General features: G+C 44.4%; 1 protein-coding gene across 1 annotated transcript in view; it reads left to right on the top strand.

Moving 5' to 3' along the window:
- Window positions 1-18,488: 18,488 nt before the first annotated feature.
- Window positions 18,489-20,300, top strand: part of TSPAN5 (tetraspanin 5) — an 88,970-nt gene continuing 87,158 nt past the window's right edge. Inside the window, exon 1 of the mRNA XM_050895534.1 lies at window positions 18,489-18,901. Coding sequence (XP_050751491.1) covers window positions 18,821-18,901 — 81 coding nt within the window. The 5' untranslated portion in view covers window positions 18,489-18,820. The remainder of the gene's footprint in view (window positions 18,902-20,300) is intronic.

Below are 20,300 nucleotides of genomic sequence, written 5' to 3'. Positions count from 1 at the left end.
GCTGGATCCTGTTTTGTCTGCTTTGTGCTATATGAAGAAAGGCTGAAGTGAGAGAGATGTTTGAGGATGTCCTGATTATTTTTTTTTTCCCTTTTCTGCTTGCTCTTTACATCACCAATTAAGATCTTGTCTATCCTGGAGGACAGAATGGCAGACCTGGAAATGTAGCGGAAGTGTGAATTCACAAGAGTAAAAATTGGATCTGCTTGAGGGGAAGGGTTTTTTTTTCCTTTTCTTTGATTGTTCTAGAATAAATTAATTCATGGTGAAGCTTGCAAAAAGGAAGGAACTACTGTTACTGATAAATACTAATATGTACAAACCCCTCACTTTCTCATAGATGCTCATTTTACTTTTTAGGCAATCTGACCTGTTACTGGAGTCTGAATTTCAGATGCATGAGTTTCCATGTTTGAGAGAGCCTGTGTCTTCAAAGGAGTAAAAGCCTGACCCTGGTGTAATTGCTACGACTCTCCTATGTAGAACTGTTAATTTTTCTCTGCCAAAGAAATGTCTTATCAGACTTTGATACATTGTGTTGCCTCCTGAAAAACTTAACTCCTTCCTAGACAAATTTAGTTGAAGATAGAAATACTTCTAAAACCAATTGTGCTTTATTTGTGCATATGTTTTACCAATAAGGGAAGTTTAATGAATATCCCTCATCTTGCCTCCATAAAATTAACTTTCACACATCTCTACTGTAATCTATTAATAAAACTTTTCTTAAGCTTACAAAAATACCAGCCATTCCACATAATAGCTTCTTTAAGATACATCTTTTACATTCCAAGGGTAAGGGGATACAAATCTTTCAAGAAGTGATAGAAGACAAGCTCAAATAACAGAAAATTCCAGCTATAATCTACTTTCCTTTGTAAAAAGTAGGGGGGAAGATTGTAAGACTTATAGATACACCAAGTTTGCATTTTATTTCAGTCCTCAGATTTAACTGAAGTAACTGTATTTGCGTTATGGACCTAGATGTAACGCATAGGCTGTGTTTAGTGTCTTTATCTTAGATAAAGTTTCTTAAGAGACCTGTAATGTAGTGGTAAACTCTGCACACAAGATTCAAAAGCTAAATGTGAAAACTGGATGTGACTGCTGCTGAGTCATGCTGACAGCTCAGCCTGGTTAGCTTTAATGAATGTTCAAAGTGGAACGGGGCATCTTTTTTGAGCAAGGAGGTAAGACCGAGGAAGTCCTGCAGGCACTACCAGTGCTCAGTCCTGCTTGTTGCTGAACCTGCTGTGCTAGCCTCTGAGCTGACAATAAGGGAAAGCATTTACCTTCTGATCCTCAGGTTTCTGGTACTGTAAGTAGGGCTTTCGCTTTTTGACTCTGTGAATAAAATCTTATTAAAACAATCTGAACAGTTCCTTTGCTGTCAGATGTCACTGAGGTTGTAAACAAATTTTCCTTGACTTGAGGGATTGTGCCCAAAGTGCGTGGCTTGTTGTTGCTCTATAATTTTCCCTAAATGTGATTAGGTGTTCTTGTGCTGGAGGCTGCCATTGCTGCTAAGGGACTCTGGGAATACATATAATGTACTACTTAAACGTGAGTGTACTGTGAATGGATGAGCTTATTTTCTTCTTGCAACCAGTCAGGTTAAAACTCAGTCATGCCCATGGAAAGCCAATGGAAAAGGGTCATGAAATCACAAGACAAAGGTGTTTTCTCCCCCAAGCAATTGTTTGTGGTATCTGTCACAGGATGGCCTTCTGCAAATGTACATCTGCCATAGGAAACGGGTCCACAAAAAAGTTACATAGCGACGGATGTTCCATGTCATTAGGTGGGTTTACCCAAGGGGGGAAGGACGTGCTTCCTGTTCTCTGATGTTATGAACACACATTTGGTTGGGGAAAAAAAAATGTTATTAGTGTGTAATAGTTCATATCCTATCAAGGATAGAGCTGTTTGCACTTTTGGTATGAGTCACACTGGACTAAGCATTGCATGGTGCCAATCAGTTGTTTCATCCTGTTAACTCTTGTTAAAAATACAGCTGGCTTGCTCTCTCACCTACCTTGCATTAGTTATCTTGCCTTAGATGATATAAACCAAGATCACAACTTTTCTTACAACCAAAGACAAGGCCCACTTTTACAGCGCACACGGCTCCTGCCAGTCTGGGGCCGTACAGCAGATAACGGATCTGATCTGCAGCCGCTGTCAGTATTATTTTGTGGAAATCCAGGTTTCAAACTCACCTGGCTGCCTGACGCTACCAGGCTTCTCTTTGGATATATTAATTGGATCTGACGTTAGCTTTATTTACCACTAGGCTTGTTTTACTGTTCCAAGTAAGGGTTAGCCTCTTGCTAGAGCAGAACATGTGGTATTTGTCAGAAAGAAACAGCTTTAAGGCTGCCAGATAACCTGACCAGCCTGCTCCTCTGCAAACAATTTTGTGGGCCCTGCTGATAATGATAAAGCAACTGCATAGAAGACGATTAGAAGATGCTGATGTCTGTAGGGGAGCAAGGCTCTCAGTGGCAGACTAGTACTGCTCTGGCATATGACTACCCTTAAAGAAAAGCATTTAAAAACTTATGAACATTTATAACATCTTGTTACTGATGATGGCACGCATCTGCAGTTTTTCCGCTGTCACTGTATGTCATCGAGCCCCAGATGCCCATTATTTCATTCTCATCAGAATCACTGCTTTGGTTTGCAAGCCTGCAAGGCACTCTCCATGGCTCTTTGCAACAAACTGAACAATACCAAGCTCCTTCCAGACCAGTCTGGGTGATGCTTATCAAAGGGTTACTCATATAGATCTTGCCTGTACTAGAAAAGGTGTCCACCCCTAGTACAAGGCATTAGGACTGAGTGCAGCTGGATCCATGGAGCTGCTGGTTCCATTAACTCTGTTCAATCCATATCAGAAACTGATTTTAAGCCTTGTGGGACTAATATAAGCTTTTTAATTTAGGGATTATATAGACCTATGAGGTCATGCTGGTGCCATTTTGCTAGTACCGATGCTATTCAAAAATTATATTGTAGATCAAATTTGAAGGGACTCAAGTATTTTAAGACTGTCACTCAACCTCATACAGGTGGGCCAAGTTTATCTGGTATGCATCTATGATGAAAACCCTGAGAAGAAGAGCAGACATCTGTTTTCTCATTACAATGAGAGCAATAGAGAAGCTATGGCTTTAGGTTAAACCTGTCAGGTTTCACCACTGCAGGGAGGTAAGGAGAGCAACACTTTCATCCTCCCAGCAAACAATGCAAATAGAAAAGCAGAGACTACAAAGCAGAAGAGGCTGAAGGGAGGACGGGGGTCTAAGGAGGAGACAGCTCAGAACAGGTCAAACAGAGAAGCACTGCGTGTCCTGCAAATATTTGCTGTGATGAAGCATGGGAAGGCATAAAAGCAGTCTGAAAATCTGAGTATTTGCCATCTGCAGAAAGAGAGAAGGGGAATCAGAGTGCAGGTATTGCTCTTCTCTTTCTGACTCTATTGCCAGAGGGCCAAGACAGGTAACGGTTGCAGATGAAGCTACTACATTCCCCTGTCTTCAGGGGATGTGGGCAACCTAGCAGCCTCCTTGCATTGCTTTCATTTCAGTACAGCTCTGTTCCTCACACTAAATTCTTTTCGAAGATCTGTGGACTGTTATTGCCTGCCCTTGCCTTTCCCTGTGTAATTTTTGCAGGAGGAATGGATCAGTTTTGCTTGACATGGCTTTGATGTCTGCTGCCTTTAAATCAGCTTCAACTGATGTGAGACTCAAGTGGTGGCAGCTGGGAGACTGCTTAGCTTCAAGCATGGCTGGAGTTGTTCTGTGACCCGAAGAAGGTGGTGAACGTATTTTGCTCTCTGGGTGGCAGAATGCCATGCATTAAGGGAGACAGAAAATAGGTATGTGGGAGGAAGCCCCTACTCAGTTAATACACCTAAATGTGAAGAAAGAGGATTTGGTGTCAAAGTACATCTGTCACCCATGGTTTGATGCAGTCAGCATGGTATGTATTGCTAAACCTTTGTTCTAGCTGTCGTGGGCACCTAAGTTTCCATGATTTTTCATTGGCTACTGCTGCTTTTGAAATTTACTGCTTCTGACATGCAGGAATATTTTTTTTTTAATGTGTGAGTGAGCCTGCAGGATGGGAGTGTTGATAGCACACAGCTGACCATGCTGTGCTGAGAGCTTTAGTGCAGCAGAATTTCAACTCCTGGCTGCAATGGTAGTTTGAAAGAAAAAGGATCAAACTGGACAGCTCTCATCAGGTCCTCTGATTCATAATTCCTAAAGAGATTCTCATCCTAGCCTACTCTTCTTTGCTATATAAAGGAAAACATACATACTTTTCCTTTTGTATTTAGAAAGCAGGCATGGATTAGGCTTGCTAAGCAATAATCAGCTTTCACTGGTTTAAAATTAACTAAAACAGCACTAATTCTTTTTCCCTCAGCTGGTGGCAGTAGGGCTCAGAAGGTGTCTAGAGGAGGTGGCTCAGGCTTTTGTGGCAGGATGAAGAGAGATATGACCTGCAGCAAGCTCTTTCCATTGCCAGAGGCATGGTGTCATGTCCGCCCCGGATGAGTTTTCCTGGCTGCCAGGATGGCTGTATGGGAGAGGTGAAGTCTGAGCTGTGGTGGGAGGGAGGGAGAGGTGTCATCCTGGTGGGGATGGGAAAGCATGTCCTAGAGCTGGTGGAGGGCCCGCAACAGCAGGTGTCCGGTGCTACTGTCCGCCATCCTCAACGTATTCCCCTAAAGAGAATGTCCTGTTGGCGCTCTCCTCCCCTCTCCTATACCGTGCTGACAGTGAGCTGTTTATTTTGAGTTGTAACTGAAACAGGTTTATTGGGGATTTTAAGCCCCTGCAGTGGGTAAGGACACCGAGAGGCCTTTGCTGCCTTCGCTCCCCTGCTAACATGCTAAGAGCTTCAACGTTTCTGACAGAGGATGCTGTAGCGCAGCTAGACCGAGTTTTTCTCGGTCCTTCTGAAGGGTTGCAGTAAGAGCTTACTGTTACCCCACAAGCCCATGAAGAGGAAACATGTTCTTGTTATATGACCTGACCCTTTGTTAGCACGTCCTTTCAGCTCTGTGTAACCATGTTTGTATCACTGCCCATGGGCTCTGTGTGCCAGCAAAAGGAGGCTGGAGGCTGTGTGTGCCCCAACATAGCTGCTCTGTGGGGCTGAGGATGTTTGATCTTACTTTGTTTCCTCTAATTAAATTGTTTTATTTTGTGTTTGGGTGTGGGGTGTGGGTGTTTTTTAACACACCTACTATCTGGAACCCTGTAGTGTAACTTTAGTGTGTATCTCCAGGCTCATGTCACGCAGGGTTGGTTTGGGGTTTTTTTTGGCAGAGCAGCAGCTGAAGTTTTCCCTTTCCCACTATTGAGCAGTTGGGCCAATGACCTCCTCCTGAAATCACAACTGAGATCCATTTTCCATGTTAAAACAGTAACTGTGTAATAGTTTACAGCATAGCACAGAGCCATCCCTGGCGGGCAACGCTCATATTCTCGGTTTCTTCTGTTGGCCAAGTCATGCTGGGAGATCTAACGTAAAGCTAAAAACCTCCACAGGGTGTGGAAGGCCTGTCTGTGTGTGAAGCATCTTTGAATCTCCTCTTAGACAGCACTGAATAGTAGAAGGCTATTTTCCTATTCTAGCATTAGGGGGAGCACAGCTGTTAAGAGAAAGAGAACACAAGGTAAAAAAAAATAAGATACAAACAGAAAAAGAAGTTCCGAACCTTATGAGTCCAATTTAAACCTTGTCCCTACATTATGGTCTGTTTATAATCCCTGTGCCACCAGTAACATAGCTTCTGCAGACACACAAGATTGTAGGACCTTGCTCTCAGAGACATCAGGCAAAGAGGAGGAGTAGAAATGGACGGTCTGATGATTTTTCAGTCACCTAGAAAGAAGTAAATGTAACTGAGTGGCATTAGCAATTGTTGAAACCTTGTTTGGCATTCCAGAGGCCTTGCTGACAGCAGTGCTACAACAGCCATTCAGGAATGCTATTATACCACCAGGACTGTCTCTGAGATGTTGCATTTTATAGACTATAATCTCTTGTTTTAGCTTCCAGTGGTGTCATTGGTGATTGCACATAGGCCCTTGGCTACAGAGGAAAATAATCTTCTCTTGTTTTAAGCCCTTGGCTCTGCAGATTGGTTTTGTTTTGTACTTTGGTAGGAACGTTGCCCAATAAGCTGTGTGGTAAAACGTCTCCACCCCCAGCCAAAATCGCAAAACTCCTATTGATTTGCTCAGAGCTGGGATTTCACGTGTGGGCTCAAAGTTCGTAGGCCTATGTAATTCCTCTGCCTCTACCTCCGCTGGCTTGTTCTTGCTTCCTCCGCTCATGAAAAGTACGTTATTGATCAGTTCTCTTTAAACCTGTAAGGATACTTCCTGGCTACTCTGTGAACAAGCCTAGCAGAATCAGTCCCTGTGTGCATAAAAGGTACAGGATAATGAGATTTAGGCCAAATATTCTATCAAGGATATTTTACTTCATATGTTTTTCCATGACTCAGCACATACTTCAATCATTGGAACAGATAGGCTGATTGATTGCTTGGCTGATTCCCCTAGATTCAACACCTAAAAATAAATGTTTAAAAGTTACATAATCTTGGAGCTAAGACTGCTCTCTGCATGTTCATTGGAAGCCAGAAGTCCAAGTCTTGCGGGAGAGCAGAGCAGATCCTCTGAGAGCTGGCAACGATGTGCCAGACTTGGTTTCTAAAGAGAGACCAAGAGGGAGCATGGTAGTTTAGTTCAGCTTTCCAGTGATGTGATCAGCTGGTTCTTGTTGGTGTTACTGGTTTGGTTCTATCAGGTTCACAGGAACATGTCAGCATCCACGCATCTCAAGCTAGCCCATTCTGCACACATTCAATTTGCTTCTTTAGGAATATACTGATGTTAGTATTGCCAAGACAAGTGAAGGACAAAGTGATTAAGAACAATGATTCCTTCCAAGGGAAGAGTCTGGGATGCCCAAAACAGGCATGCCTGGGTGGCAAGCAATGGCACTGCTAGCTGCAGGAAGACTATGCAAGGAGAACAAATTGTAACTGGTATGTGTGGATCCTTCCTTGGTAGTATTACTTAAGAGGAAGTTTCTATGAGACTTGTGGTGTTTGCAGTACTTCCAGAAGTCAGAGAAGGAGAAGTGGGAGAGAGCTGGAAAGGGACTAAACAGGGAAGAATCCTGGGAAGGGCAAGGAAAAAGGCCAGAAAGAAAAAACCTTTGTAGCTCACCTTAAGAATGGCACGAAGGCAACACATGCCCGAGAGCGACAGCACCACGAAAGCTACAACAGAAATCACCAGTGGGAAGGGATACTCTTCTTCCCCCCTCCTTTTTTTTTAATTCAGTTCAAAAGGGTGGCAGAAGCATGAGGCAAACAGTTATTTATGTAGCGGGGAAGAGACTCATATGAGGACATCTGTTTTAAGGAGCTGCTTCAAAAATAACCACAGAGGAGGAGTGTGTTTGCAGAGCGCAGCAGGCAACCTGCAGAGTAGTAGAAAGTAAGACAGCAGTGGTGCTCTGAGTGCAGACAGCCCCAAATGGCTACAGGATTGTGTACATTTGTACTCATTGCCAAACCACCCCACCCTGACCCCAGTGGGTGTTTTACAAATTGAAGGAGGTGCTGTTTCCATATTTTCTGCCCAAGAACATTGATCCCTTCTCTGTTGCACTCCTTCCTGACTCCTTTTTCTTAAGTCAGCAGCTTTTAAATTCCAGTTTCAAGTCTTTAAAAAATAACCCTGTTTCAATGAGTATCCAAAATGTATGGCAGAGGAATGCAGATTTGGATACTACTCCATCCCAAAGATGAAGCCCTCTTCACCTGGAAAAAAGGAAAAGCAGACTGAGAGATTTTGAAGCAGGGTGCTCATGTCTAGTATTCTGCCCTAGCCTCTCACTGACTGCTGAGTACAGGAACAGGCAGCAAACCTGGCCACTGATTTACTGAGATGCTGTAAGGAAGTCCACTACAGCTTAACTGTTGCTTCAGCTTCCCAGTGGGTAAAACAGAGAAGTAAAAAGCGCAGCTTTTCTGCTCATTTTCCTTCTGATGTCTGTGGTTTCAGACAGCTCTGAAAGCATTGTGGTGTAGGATTCAACACAAGTATCAGGTGTGATCCATCAGTGCAACGAGAGGGGCAAAGCCAGATGGCATGAGGCAGCCATCCCACCAGGGTACACAATGGTGCAGGCACCGGGCAGTTAATTTCTCCTGTTAGCCAGCTGAGAGAGCATGTTTGGTAAAGACCAGATGAAAAATGAGAAAAACCTCATTGGGAGGTTCAACCTCTCCAAGGTCAAACACTTCTTTGAACACAACTCTGACATAACAGTCATGATGAATTTGCATCCCTATCTACTTTCCAGTTTTTGGTAGGACAATCAATGGCAAATACCACTTCAAAGTAGCAACCAGATGTGTCCCCCCTGCTTTCTTAGCTATCCACTGTAGGTAATAGAAACATTACGCAAATAGAAGTGAGAGTTTGAGATATAGTAGCTGATATCACTCTAGTAGGAAACAGCTGTATTTCTTTTCTACACTAGTGGCTGTCAGCAAGTAACACTGACTGACCTGACTTCGGATATCCCCTACCTCAAGGGAAGCATTATCCTCTGTACTCCCTCCAGTACTGTGTTTTCTGATAAAGAACAAATGTGTCTGCTAAAATCAGTTCATGCTGTAGTAACTACTTGGAACGAAACTTTGTTTTCTGTTACAAAAACTGTCACTTACAGCACAAAGTAACTATTTGGAGTTTTGCAGAATTATTCCATATTTACCTGGCTATGCCTGGTATAACCATGACTGTACTTTGGCCAGTGTTTTGTAGCTGAGTACAACCTGCCATGCAGTTTCATGTGTATATAAGCCAAGAACGGGATGTGCTTTGGACAAAATTTGGTATTTCAAAAGAGTTCAGTAGCAGTCAAAATAGCTTGGAGTAAAATGTAGCAACAGGGAATTTAGTATCACGCTGTTACTCCATAGGTTAACAAACATAGATGGAAATCAATTGCTTGTCACTATGTAAGAGAGGCAGTATCTTTACTCTTGGTTGTTGTTAGTAAAGCACATCTATAGTTGGGTAAACAGATAATTGGCTTTATGTTTTTACTGAGGTTCAATTCATGTTGAAACTAATGGTCATTTAATGTCCAGACTGCTTAGGCTATCCCACTGGATACCTCTTCTCTGTGCCTAAGCAAGTTGCATACTAGGCCCTGCAGGACTTGCATCTGACTGCTTTCAAGGAGGAGTGGGCTTCTAAGCACTGAGATCACTTTTGGAATGGGAGCTCTGGCATACTGTGCTGAATACCGAGAGGTATTCAGGCATACACATCGTATGTTTTTTATTCTTTCCTTGAAGTATTTAATGGTTTACTATTTTGATGTCTCTTCAGGCCTTGCCAAGACTAAGCTTTTTCTATTAGTTTGTAACCATATAGAAAATATAAAACAGTTCACTCTCAATAAATTTGGTAGGTAAGTGTTTTATCCTAGCTTGGACTAAGCATATGGCTTTCTTTGCGTAGCTGTTTGATTGCATTATTCTTGTTTCAACTGTGACAATTTGGCTTACACCTCTCTTTTCCTTGTGTGAAGTGGGACCTGAGTCCATTGCACCATTCTGTTGTGCGTATCCTCTGGACTATGGAACTATGGAAAACTGCCCAAAATTTTCCCTGAATATTGCTGTACAGGTGCAGGCAGGTGGCAAGTACAAGCTCACAAGGACACAGATATATTCTGAAAAAAAGACTGTCTGAATAAGCACTGTAAGCAGGCAACTGTAAATAGGTGTACTTCTATAGTGTAGAACACTGACTGCAGGCTCTTCCCTGTCAACCTAGCAAAAGCTGACCTTGTGTTTGATATGGTTACTTCTCCCGCCAACCTTTCTCCCAATTTGGCTGCAGGGTCCTATGCACTTTATCTTGCTCCCTAGATGTCTCACTGCAGCCGAGTCCTGCACCTTTCAAAACTCGGGAAATGTCCCTTTCTGCCTCTACGGAGCACACGGAGGCCCTGTGAGCATCCCCGTGCAAGGCAGACATGAGGAGCTGCACATCAGCGTAATTTACCACTAGATGGCTGGACCTCCTTTTTGTCCGGCTCTCGGTTTTGTTCCCGGCTCAGAGTTACAGTGCTTAGAGCAGAACAATGGACTCGTTGTAAACTCCCTGCCCACCCCCTTTACAGCTTAACATTTTTAAACAGCTAATGCTTTTAGCAAATTTACCTTTATGATGAATAGTTCAAACTTTTCAAACATACTGAAAGAGCTGTGCTAATATCTAAGAAAATGATAGATGTTTTGCAAGACAAAAGGAAAAAGCTCCCTACTCCTGTTCTTTTTTCCATTCCATTACACATGTAATACAACTTTCATTGAGTCTTTTATTTCATAGGTGTATGCATGTGTGACACATTTAACAGTTCATCACTCAGACTGGGATATAGCATAATAAAGTCCTGAGAAGTCATGACACAGCAGCCACGTATTTTGGTCTGGTGAATTTGGTGATGTAAAATTTGTAAAACTTTTAGACACTGGCATTTATGTCACTGTGATTTGGAGCAGAAGTGTCTGTCAGGAGCTAAATTAGCTTTCCTTTAAGAAAAATTATTTTGCTCACAGTCAGTCTCTTCAAAAAGGTTAATACTTCTGGGTGAAAAAGTCAACTTTCCTGATGACTGCAGACTGATACATTATACAGAGCAAGGAGGCCTACTTCAAAAGGCAGACTTTTCCTGCCTGAAAGAAGACAAGAGGCATAGACAAAGTATGCATCTGTTTCGTGAAGATATCACTTTTTTCCCCTTATCAGTCTCTTCTTCACATTTTCAGATCCATTATTTGTATTTACTGGGTCCACACTGTGTGTTTATAGATATATTTGTACCCTTGAGTTCAAAACAACAGAGAGGTACATTTTTAAATTAAAATTACTTTAGTTGTTTTGCTGTTGCAAGACTAGCATTTTGTACTTGCCACTTGCAGGAACAAGGACGAGACAGTCCCTGCCTCCAAGGTAGTATAATCTAAAATACCAAACCTGGAAATCTCAGGGCACTTTAACAGCTTTGTGAGAGGCTGAAGATACGCTGAAGATGTGCCTAAAGATGGTGGTGCATGAAATTATAAGATGGAGATGAATCTAGAAATAGGTCTGGGGTGAGATTTCTTTTCTTTTCCAAACGTTGTCTCAGGTATCAGTCACTCACAGTTCAATTTTCTTAAAGCACTATGACAGCAAAAAAAGCTGATGGTATAATTAGTGTGGTAGAGGAAGGGCAGGAAATTAAAATGAACTCCACCCATCCAAACTCACAGCGAAACATAGGTAGTGAAGCATACAGCAAATGACAAGCCTCTGAAAAAACAGACTTCAAAAGTAATTGTTCAACCCAACAAGAATATCGGTGGCTACTCTGTTCTCATCTGCAGGAAGGTTTCTGGTTTCGTTAATATAACAGAAGAGAGTAAGAAAGGCTTGGAAATTTCCACTTACTGGACTTGCAAACAAGTAAATTGTATATTTTTCTGACGTGCCTTCCTTTTAAAGGTACCTGAAGGGTAATATGTGCAGGTTATTTATGAAGTGTGACCTTGCACTTGGAAGTAGTCCAGAAACAAAGTCTAGACCCAGTTTACTTGCTCTTTGAACTCTTCAAAATACTGGAGCTCCCAAGTAAGTGGAGGAATCGTGTGGCTAGCTTGAGTCTTATCTTCTGCTACTTGATACTGTCACAAACGGCATGCTATCACTGAGCACAGAGGACTATCTGCCAAAGATGTAGCATTACCACAGACATCGTGTATTACTCCCGTGACACTATGGGAAGTAAAAAGCCCTAACAACACAGCATGGTTTTGTAATGACTCTAGTACTGCTATTTTATGCCTTTTGGGAATGTTTAAAAAAACGTATTTTATTTACCTTGTTCCTAAGCAGGTCTACCGATATAAACTATACAGAATATTGCTGTAAAATACCTGTTCACTGGTGCTATTAAAAGTGCTATGTTTGCTGTGGCAGCTGTCTTTGTGTAACACCTGAGAAATCAAAAGTGTCAATACCAGAGGTAAAGGAAACTCTGGTATCTTTGATCCTGCTATGTGGTAACTGTTGTCAGATGTGAATAGAGAAGGTGTGTATGAAGAACCAGAGACAAAATTGTGAGGAAATCAGGTTAAATATATCAACCACCTTCCTTTTGGGATTATCAGCTCACTTGCAGAACTCTTGTACAGTCCCAATAAACTGTTAGAGGCCCTAGATACACTCTGTCATATAGTCTGACAGACAGGAGACACCAATGTCACAGCAAAGATGGCAGCCCTTTTGCCACTGCTATCGCCATAGCTCAGATGAGCAAGCATGTTCCTGCTGGAGGTTAGGAGGTGGCTCCCTGCAGCCAGACTGCACTGCAGATCTGGGGCCTCCTGCAGCAGGTGCTGACTCCCTTGAGCACCTCATCACTCTCCCCAGAGGGTTTTGGATCAGCTCTCTGCTGTGAAGGCAATGACATAGAGTCCCTTCAGATCACAGCATCTCTACAGGCATTCGAATCAAAAAAACAACAGAAAAAGTGTTGCTTAGATCTAAAATGAGAGCTTGTTGCACAGTTGGCTTTTCCCACTCTGTTCTCAGCAAGATGATTTAAGGCCCTGCCTGCACAGAGGTGGGGGGGCTGAACTCCCGACCAGGCTGGCCAAACATCTACTCCAACACTTTTTAGCTCAACTCTTGGCCAGGCCATGGCTGAAAGCTTTTCTAAAAGCTGGGCTCCGAGATTAATTCTTCTGCTAGCCTCCCCTCCCACCACTCTGACTGCAACGTACATTTAAAGCCTACAACAACCAGATTTGCAGTCTTGCGCTCTCTCATCCTACCTCCTGCTTCCACTCCCTGACCTTCTGACAGGTTTACAGATCTGCCTGGAAAGAGATGCCAGACTGATTCCTGAGGGATTATTCATGTGGAAACTCTGATCCAGGCTCCCAGGAAAAACAAAAATCTGCACAGGAGGAGGGATGGGGGAAGCTCAGGTGGCTTAGGGCTGACTAAAGGAAACCATTGAAAGGAAACATACTCAAAGATTACTTAAAATGGTGGATTTGCAGAAAATCTTATCACCATTAAAAACACAGTCAGAGGAAATGGTCAGTCTCCTGAGTGCTATTACAGAGTAAACACAATATGTTAAAACTCTGAGCTGTGAAGTGAGGGTGTCCTGTGTTATTTGATGAAGAATGGCTGAAAGCAACTCAGAAGGCCTTGAAAAACCTAATGGACCTTAACTTAAGAAAATCATATGGTGCTCCATCATAGGATAAACATCGGTTGCCCTTTTGGACAGAGCATCATCAAGAATTACACCAGAACCTGCAGGTATACACAAGCAATATTCTGTGTTTGGGAAGGGAACAGTTTCCAAATTTGCGGAGTTTGTCCAGTGCCTTTAGCAATACAAAGTTAGAAGGATAAATTTGGCACTTACTGGAGCCTGAGTTTATATCCATATTAACGACCATGGTCCTGTAGCACCAGTAATGAAAGGGGAGGCTACTGCCCACATTCTGATTGTAGCCACCCCTAATTCAGGACTGTAAATCTGTGTCTCTTTTGTAGAGTAATGCATACGTTTTATCTCATTAAGCTCCGTCACTGTCCTGTGTATAAAATGGTTGTAAGAAGTACCTTATAGTTAATGCACTTTGGAGCCAGTTTGGATATAAGAACGTTTTGAACCACACCTGCAGTCACTGTGTGACAGTGAGCTATGGATCAGGTACGTCATACTATTCCTGCTTCACTGTTGTATAGACTTGTCAGGGAAATTAATAAGAAAGAGCTCTGTAAAAATCTCCAGAACAGGGGCTTGCTGAGGCACTGCACTACAGAAACAGAGCTGCGTTTCTGAATGTTTGCCCCAAGCAGCACCATGGCGCAGCTGCAGCTCCGGCTGCTCCTTTGCCTTTGACCGCACAGCATGAGGGAGGAAGCGTGCCACCACTCCCACCCCTTCCTCTCACAAGCAGCAGAGGTAGCAGCTCCTGGCTCGAGGTGCCTGGCACAAAAAATACCTCTTTGTCCTCTCACAGGAAAGAAGTAGCAGGGTGCATTATTCTTCCCTACAGTTTCAAAGTATCTATCTGCTTAGACTGCTGCAAGACTTGTCCGGGCTCATCTTGAACAAACCAGCTTGCAGACTGCAAGCAGTATAGCTCAGCTGAGTAGAGTTTGTGACCATTATTGCTGATACGTGGTAGTTCTCTTTAAGTAATTTGTGTCCTGGTTAGTAGCTCTCATCATCTTTGTTCCAAAACCTGCCAAATGCTGGTGGGAACCAGAGTGAATACAACTTGCAGTTTCTTTATATAGTTATTCTTACTTTAAGAACACGTGAAATAATGGATCCTTACACCAAAAGCACAGCATTTGGAGAAAGAAAATTAAGGCTCAGATTTGCTTTCTCAAGAGAATGTGTAACAGACATAATGGTTATCGGTTATTATTTGGTATGCCTTAGCTTCAGATTCTGGCCTCTAACTCTGTAGATGTATAGACATGCTTAATGCTTTGTGAATCATCCTAACAACAATGTTGTTATCAGATTATAATGATGTTGGGTTGGTCCTGCAAGAGCGTATTATTATTCAGTATTGAGAGCTAAGTTTCATACTGAAAAAGCAGCTCAATACTCACCAGAAAGCCACTAACCAGTGTTAGCCATAACAGTAATTAGTCAGTACTTGCACTTGTGAATTAATTGAAAAGATTTGTGTTATTCTTGTGGGAAGCGGAAAACATGGTCACAGCTGGGACACGGCATGCAATTCCACCAAGGCCAATAAAACTTGTATCACCACTTGAGTTTGGTCACATGCAATTCTTATCTCAGAACACTTTTTAAACCTAAAAAAGACCCCCTCATCAGTGGTCACTCATTTGCTAAGCAGAAGACAAAGTGTTTTCATGGTTGCAAAACTATCAAATGAACACAAATGGCATTACAAGCTAGTATGATAGATTGAAAAATATTCTGAGGTAGATAATACCTCTGACTCCATAAATCTTGTTGTATGTCAGAAAGCTCTATGGCTTCCCCATGGAAAAATACTGCTATCCTATGAATTTCAACTAAAATGAAGTGTCTAGGAAATAACTAGACTTAGGGATACAGACATTGAGCTTTTCTTAGACCACAACTCTTCATCTCACTAAATGTGCCACATGGTGAGAATAGCAACGTGATAACTCATGGAACTACAGTCTTCAATGTCCTGCTTAGCCATTTCTCATCTCAAGTCACTCAGACTTGCATTTCTTTTTCCCTGGAAAATGTCAAAGAATTCATAGATCAAAAAACAGGAGCTGACACAAAGACAGAGGTGCTGGATCTAAGAAATGATTGAATTGAGGAATTGGGATGAGAGCTCTTTACTTGGTGGGAAGTAAGAATTTCAGAGTCCGCAACTATACCCCGTTTAAGATACGAACTTCTCAAACTTCCTGCACTTACTAGCATTAGACTTGGCCAGTCTTTGGTCATACGAAGTCCATTGATATCTACATCCCAGAGATAGGAAGTAGATTTAATCATTCGGATGGGACTTTTTCTCCGATGTCAGTAGTAAATCAAAGCATTGCCTAGTGTTACGAAGCACTGTGCTACTAGAAACATTGCTTTGTCATTGAAATACTGTCCATTAGTACTCCTGTGACTAGTCAGATGAATTATTAACTAACAGAATTTGAGTAACTGTCTTGTCATACTGCAAGGAAAGGTAATATCACTCCTGCTTAGTATTGCCTCAGGCTTTTGTGCCAAAACATCACACTGGAACTCAGTGTTGACTGGTAACTAACAGTGAATTTAAAGTGCTGTCACAGCCATCTTGCTCAGCTGCCAGACCTAGGTGGCCAAAGCATGTAAGAAGCGATCCACAAGAGATGGCATAAAGCCAAAGGATGTTTTTTTTTTTTTTTTTTTTTTAAATCCCTGTTTGTTTAGGAGAGAAGACAAAATGTGTTTGTAAACCAGAGAGGCTGCTGCAGGTGCAGAGGACTCTGTTCCAGCTGGCATTCTGAAAGATCAATTACCTACATCAAAGCTGTTCTGCTGCCTTTGCTGTCTGGTTGCTCATTTCTGAGGCTGCACAGGAACCATACACACAAAGTGATTGAAAAAGAGCAGGGTTCTGTGTTCAATACCCTCTTCAAGTGAGCAGTCTAACCGTTAACATCAGATGTCCTAAGTTCTCCTTAAGCTGATCAGATGATGGGACAATGTGAAATGCTTTTGACTTTAAAATGACACTTGGCAATGATAATACTATTCTTGATTGAGAAAGCAAGTGAAGTCATATAATACGATGCTATAATTGATGTAGGTTGCATGTCTTTTTAAGTTGTTGATTGGGAATGAATGGATTAATAGGTAAACCATCTGAGTTTGTTACTGAATTTATCGTTATAAATATTACTCTGCAATATTTTCCTCTTGCCTGTGAAGCATTAAAATGCTAAAGGGTGCCAACACGTGGTGTTAGTAGGGTGTTATGACAGTAATATCATAAATGTTTGTACAGGTTGTCACCAATATTTGAAGCCACTTGTAAAAACAGCACCTTAATATAATACATTATTACCATACCCTACTGTAAGCGGTGATGTGCTTTTACTCATTGGTACAGAACCTACGCATGACTAATCATTCACCCTTTTCTACCCTCTTCCCATGGATGGTCTTGCAAAGACACAGCGTTAACAATACTCTAACAATAGACACAGGGATAACATTCATGTGGTACACTAAACAGTTATAGTTAAATTGTATAGACGTGTTGCATTAATTTCTCATTTACCAATAACATTGCTTATTTTCATGGATCCATTTCAGCAGATGCTTTTTCTTCTTAACATCTACCAGACCACCAGACCTGACAGACAAGTATTTTCCTTCTCTCTCAAAAAAGACACACAACCAAGGCCCCATAACCAACATGAAGTGATCTTGAACCAAAGACTATCTTTTGTAGTTCTAACAATATCATACTTTTGAAGAGTGTTATCTTGCAACCTTGTAGAGATGGGAAATGTAATTTATTACAAAGAAGTCTCCTATCTTTTGAATTAAAAGTATTGCACTTATAGCTGGACCAGGAAACTCTGAAGACTTGAAACATTGAAATGATTATATTCTTCAGCAAAGAAATGCTATTAATTACGCTGTTAATGCCAGACCATGTGGACTCTGAATCCCAAACAGCATATGAATACAACTAAGCCACATAACTTCACAGTTGGCAGGTTCAATATAGAGTCAGAGTATGTTAAAATACAAACTCTAGAAAGCATTGTAAAATAGTTCTTCATGTCTTCCTGTGCATGTAGTGCATACGAGTTCACGTGGGAGGTGATCTGAAGGCACCCATTCAGAATAACCTCCACAGTACAATTATGGTCTTGCTCCTTCTCATTACCGCAGCCAACCTAGAACCATGCTGCTCTCCTGGCTCGTCTCCCCGTGCATGCTGCGGAGCGCTGTCCTCTTTTCCCTCGCACCAGCCAGGCTGTGTTACTCCTCACTGCCTCGGCACTGGCCGGCCTGTGTCATCCCCCAGCTGTCGGAGGGAGGGAGCCCCCCGGCCCGGAACCTCTGGGTTTTGCGCAAGGCCACGGCTGGGGCAAGCCGGCGTGCACTCTGCTGAGGGAGGCGTCGCAGGAAGAATGGAAGAAACCTCGACTTTGACTTACAAACCCGCAGCGAAGAGATGGGCTCGTCGCAGACCGTTACCCCTCACAGGCACCTAAGACAAAACGACCTGCATTTACCTCAGCGCTGACAGGTGCGGCCCCTAACACCCACCCCGTCGGCAGGCTCCCCCCGCCGGAGCTGCCCTAAATGGCCGCTCCAACGGCCACCCTGAGGCCCGCCGGCCCCGTTACGTAACCAAGGCGGCAGCAGCAGCAGCCACCAGGCCGCCCCCCACCCTCGCCGCGGCAGACAAAGGCCGGCGGGCACAGCCCCCCGCCATCAGCCCCCACGGGAGCCACCTCACGGCCGCCCCCACCAGCCGGGCCGCACACCCCACCGCTGGGGCACGCCACGGAGGAAAGCGGGGAGGGGGGGAGGTAGAGGAGGGGGCGCCGCAGAGCCGCCCCCGCCCCGCCCCGCCCCCAGGGCGCCGCAGGCCGGCAGCCACGCATTGGCGGGGCGCGACGCCAATCACGCCGCCGGGGGGGGGGACCAGTGGCGCGCCTTTCCCCGTCTCCCTCCCGCGGGGCGGGGCGTGCGCCGCGGCCGATTGCCGCTGTGGGCGGGGGAAGGATCGTTGTGCGAGAGGGCTCGGGGCACCTCGCGGCTCCGGCAGGGCAGCGCCGGGCCGGGCTGTGGCGGCGAGCCCCGCGCCTCTGCCCGGGCACCTCCCGGCGGCTCCTTCCCCGGCGGCCGCCCCTCTTCCTTCTCTCTCTCCCGCTCCCGCTGCGAGTAGCCGGGGCCTCCTCCATGCGGGAGAAGAGGAGGAGGAGGTGGGAGCTGCTCGCCGGCCTTCCCCGGCGCCCGGCAAGTCGGAGTCGACCCGCCGCCGCGCCGCTCCTGCCGCATCTCCCCACGGCGCGCAGCCGGCGCTGAGCCCTGCCTGCCGCGCCGCCCCCACCTCCCCTTTCTTCTATTCCCCCCCCCCCCTTTTTTTTTTTCATTTTTCCCCGCTTTGGTTCTCACCCTGGCTGCGAGCAAAGTGTCTTCATGAGCGCAGAGGATGTCCGGGAAGCACTACAAGGGGCCTGAAGTCAGTTGTTGCATCAAATATTTCATCTTCGGCTTCAATGTCATTTTCTGGGTAAGTGGGCCGGTCGCACGGCGCTTCGTGTCTTCCCCTGCCACCTTCTTCTTCTCCTGCGCCTCCCGCGCCGCCGCTCCCGGGCTGGGCACGGCCAGGAATGAAAACTGAGGGACGTGTAGAAGCGGACCCCGGGGTCGTGCGTGACAGTTGGGCGCGAGGCCAGCGGTTGGGGGTTTGAATGGGGCTTTCAGGGGGCGCGAGGCGGGGGGGGGGGGGAGGGAAGTGGAGTGGTAGGGCGCGCGAGGCCGGGGGTGCCGCCGTCTCAGCCTCCCCTCCTGCCCGCCCGCCGGGCTCCGGGTAGCCCTTCCCCGGGCAAGTTGGCGTGCTGCATTCCTGCACCTTCGGAGGCTGCTGATTCCTCTTCCCTTCCGGCCCTCCTAATTGCTTTTGTTGTAGATGCGAAGAGGGTTTCTTGCCTTTTTTTTTTTCTTTTTCTTTTCCTTTTTTCCTCCTCCCTCATTCCTTCCCGCTCGTCTGCTTTGCGGTGGGGGAGGGAGCCGCTAGACACCCAGGCCTGATCTGCATGTTTTCGTGCTGATATCCCTGTTAAATAAAAATAATAAAAAAATCACAGCTCAAGTTCTCTGAACTGTGCTGTTTGAGGCAATGATTACACAATGACGAGGTTGTGTATGGCATAGGTTTATTATGATTAGCTATTACCACATAGTAGTAGTAGCTATAATAGGATGGAGGAGGGAGGAAACAGTATTCCCACCCATCCCTAAAGTGCAAGCCCATGGGAGGCTTGGTTGGGCATTTGCTGGGATTCCTGGCTGTGCTGCTTGATGTCCTGACTGCACAGTATCTTGTTGCACCGTGCTGGCACTGGCTATAGACTAGACAGAACTGTATAGTGAAATGTAACCTGCATATAATAGTATTTCTAGCATCTTCTCAATGTGTTGGATTTGAAAGAGAAGCAGCTGGTTTTGGATGTATATGCCAAATTTTGTAACCACAGAGGGAGGGGGTGAGCATTCACACACACACATAAATGATGAGGTTTTATCACTGCATAGAATATTAAAGTTGGGTGAAGGCTCTTACATGTACAGTCCCCCTCTTTTCATGAGATATTCCATTCAGCAATGAGAAACGTGCACAAACCCAGGTAGGGTGAATGTGTTTTTGAGGGGCTTTGAAGGCAAGTTGAGTACATATCTGGTATAGTGGCTTCTTTGGACTAGAAAGGTGAATTGGGAAGAAAAAAACCCACCTTGAAGTTTTATGGATAAAGGTGGGGAAGAATAGAGGAGAGAAACCTTCTAACTGATACTGAGCTTGTGATTGTCACCTTGGTGAGAACACAGGAGAGCGGTTATGTGGCTAGCAGGTATTCATAGCTAACCTCATGTCTGTGTTCCTGGAAAGTGAAGATGCCTGAAGAGGATGT

This window comes from Gymnogyps californianus, chromosome 4 (assembly GCF_018139145.2).
Source record: "Gymnogyps californianus isolate 813 chromosome 4, ASM1813914v2, whole genome shotgun sequence".
Classification (NCBI taxonomy): domain Eukaryota; kingdom Metazoa; phylum Chordata; class Aves; order Accipitriformes; family Cathartidae; genus Gymnogyps; species Gymnogyps californianus.
The sequence above is the reverse complement of the archived record's forward strand: the minus strand, read 5'-3'. Positions and strand labels throughout refer to the sequence as shown.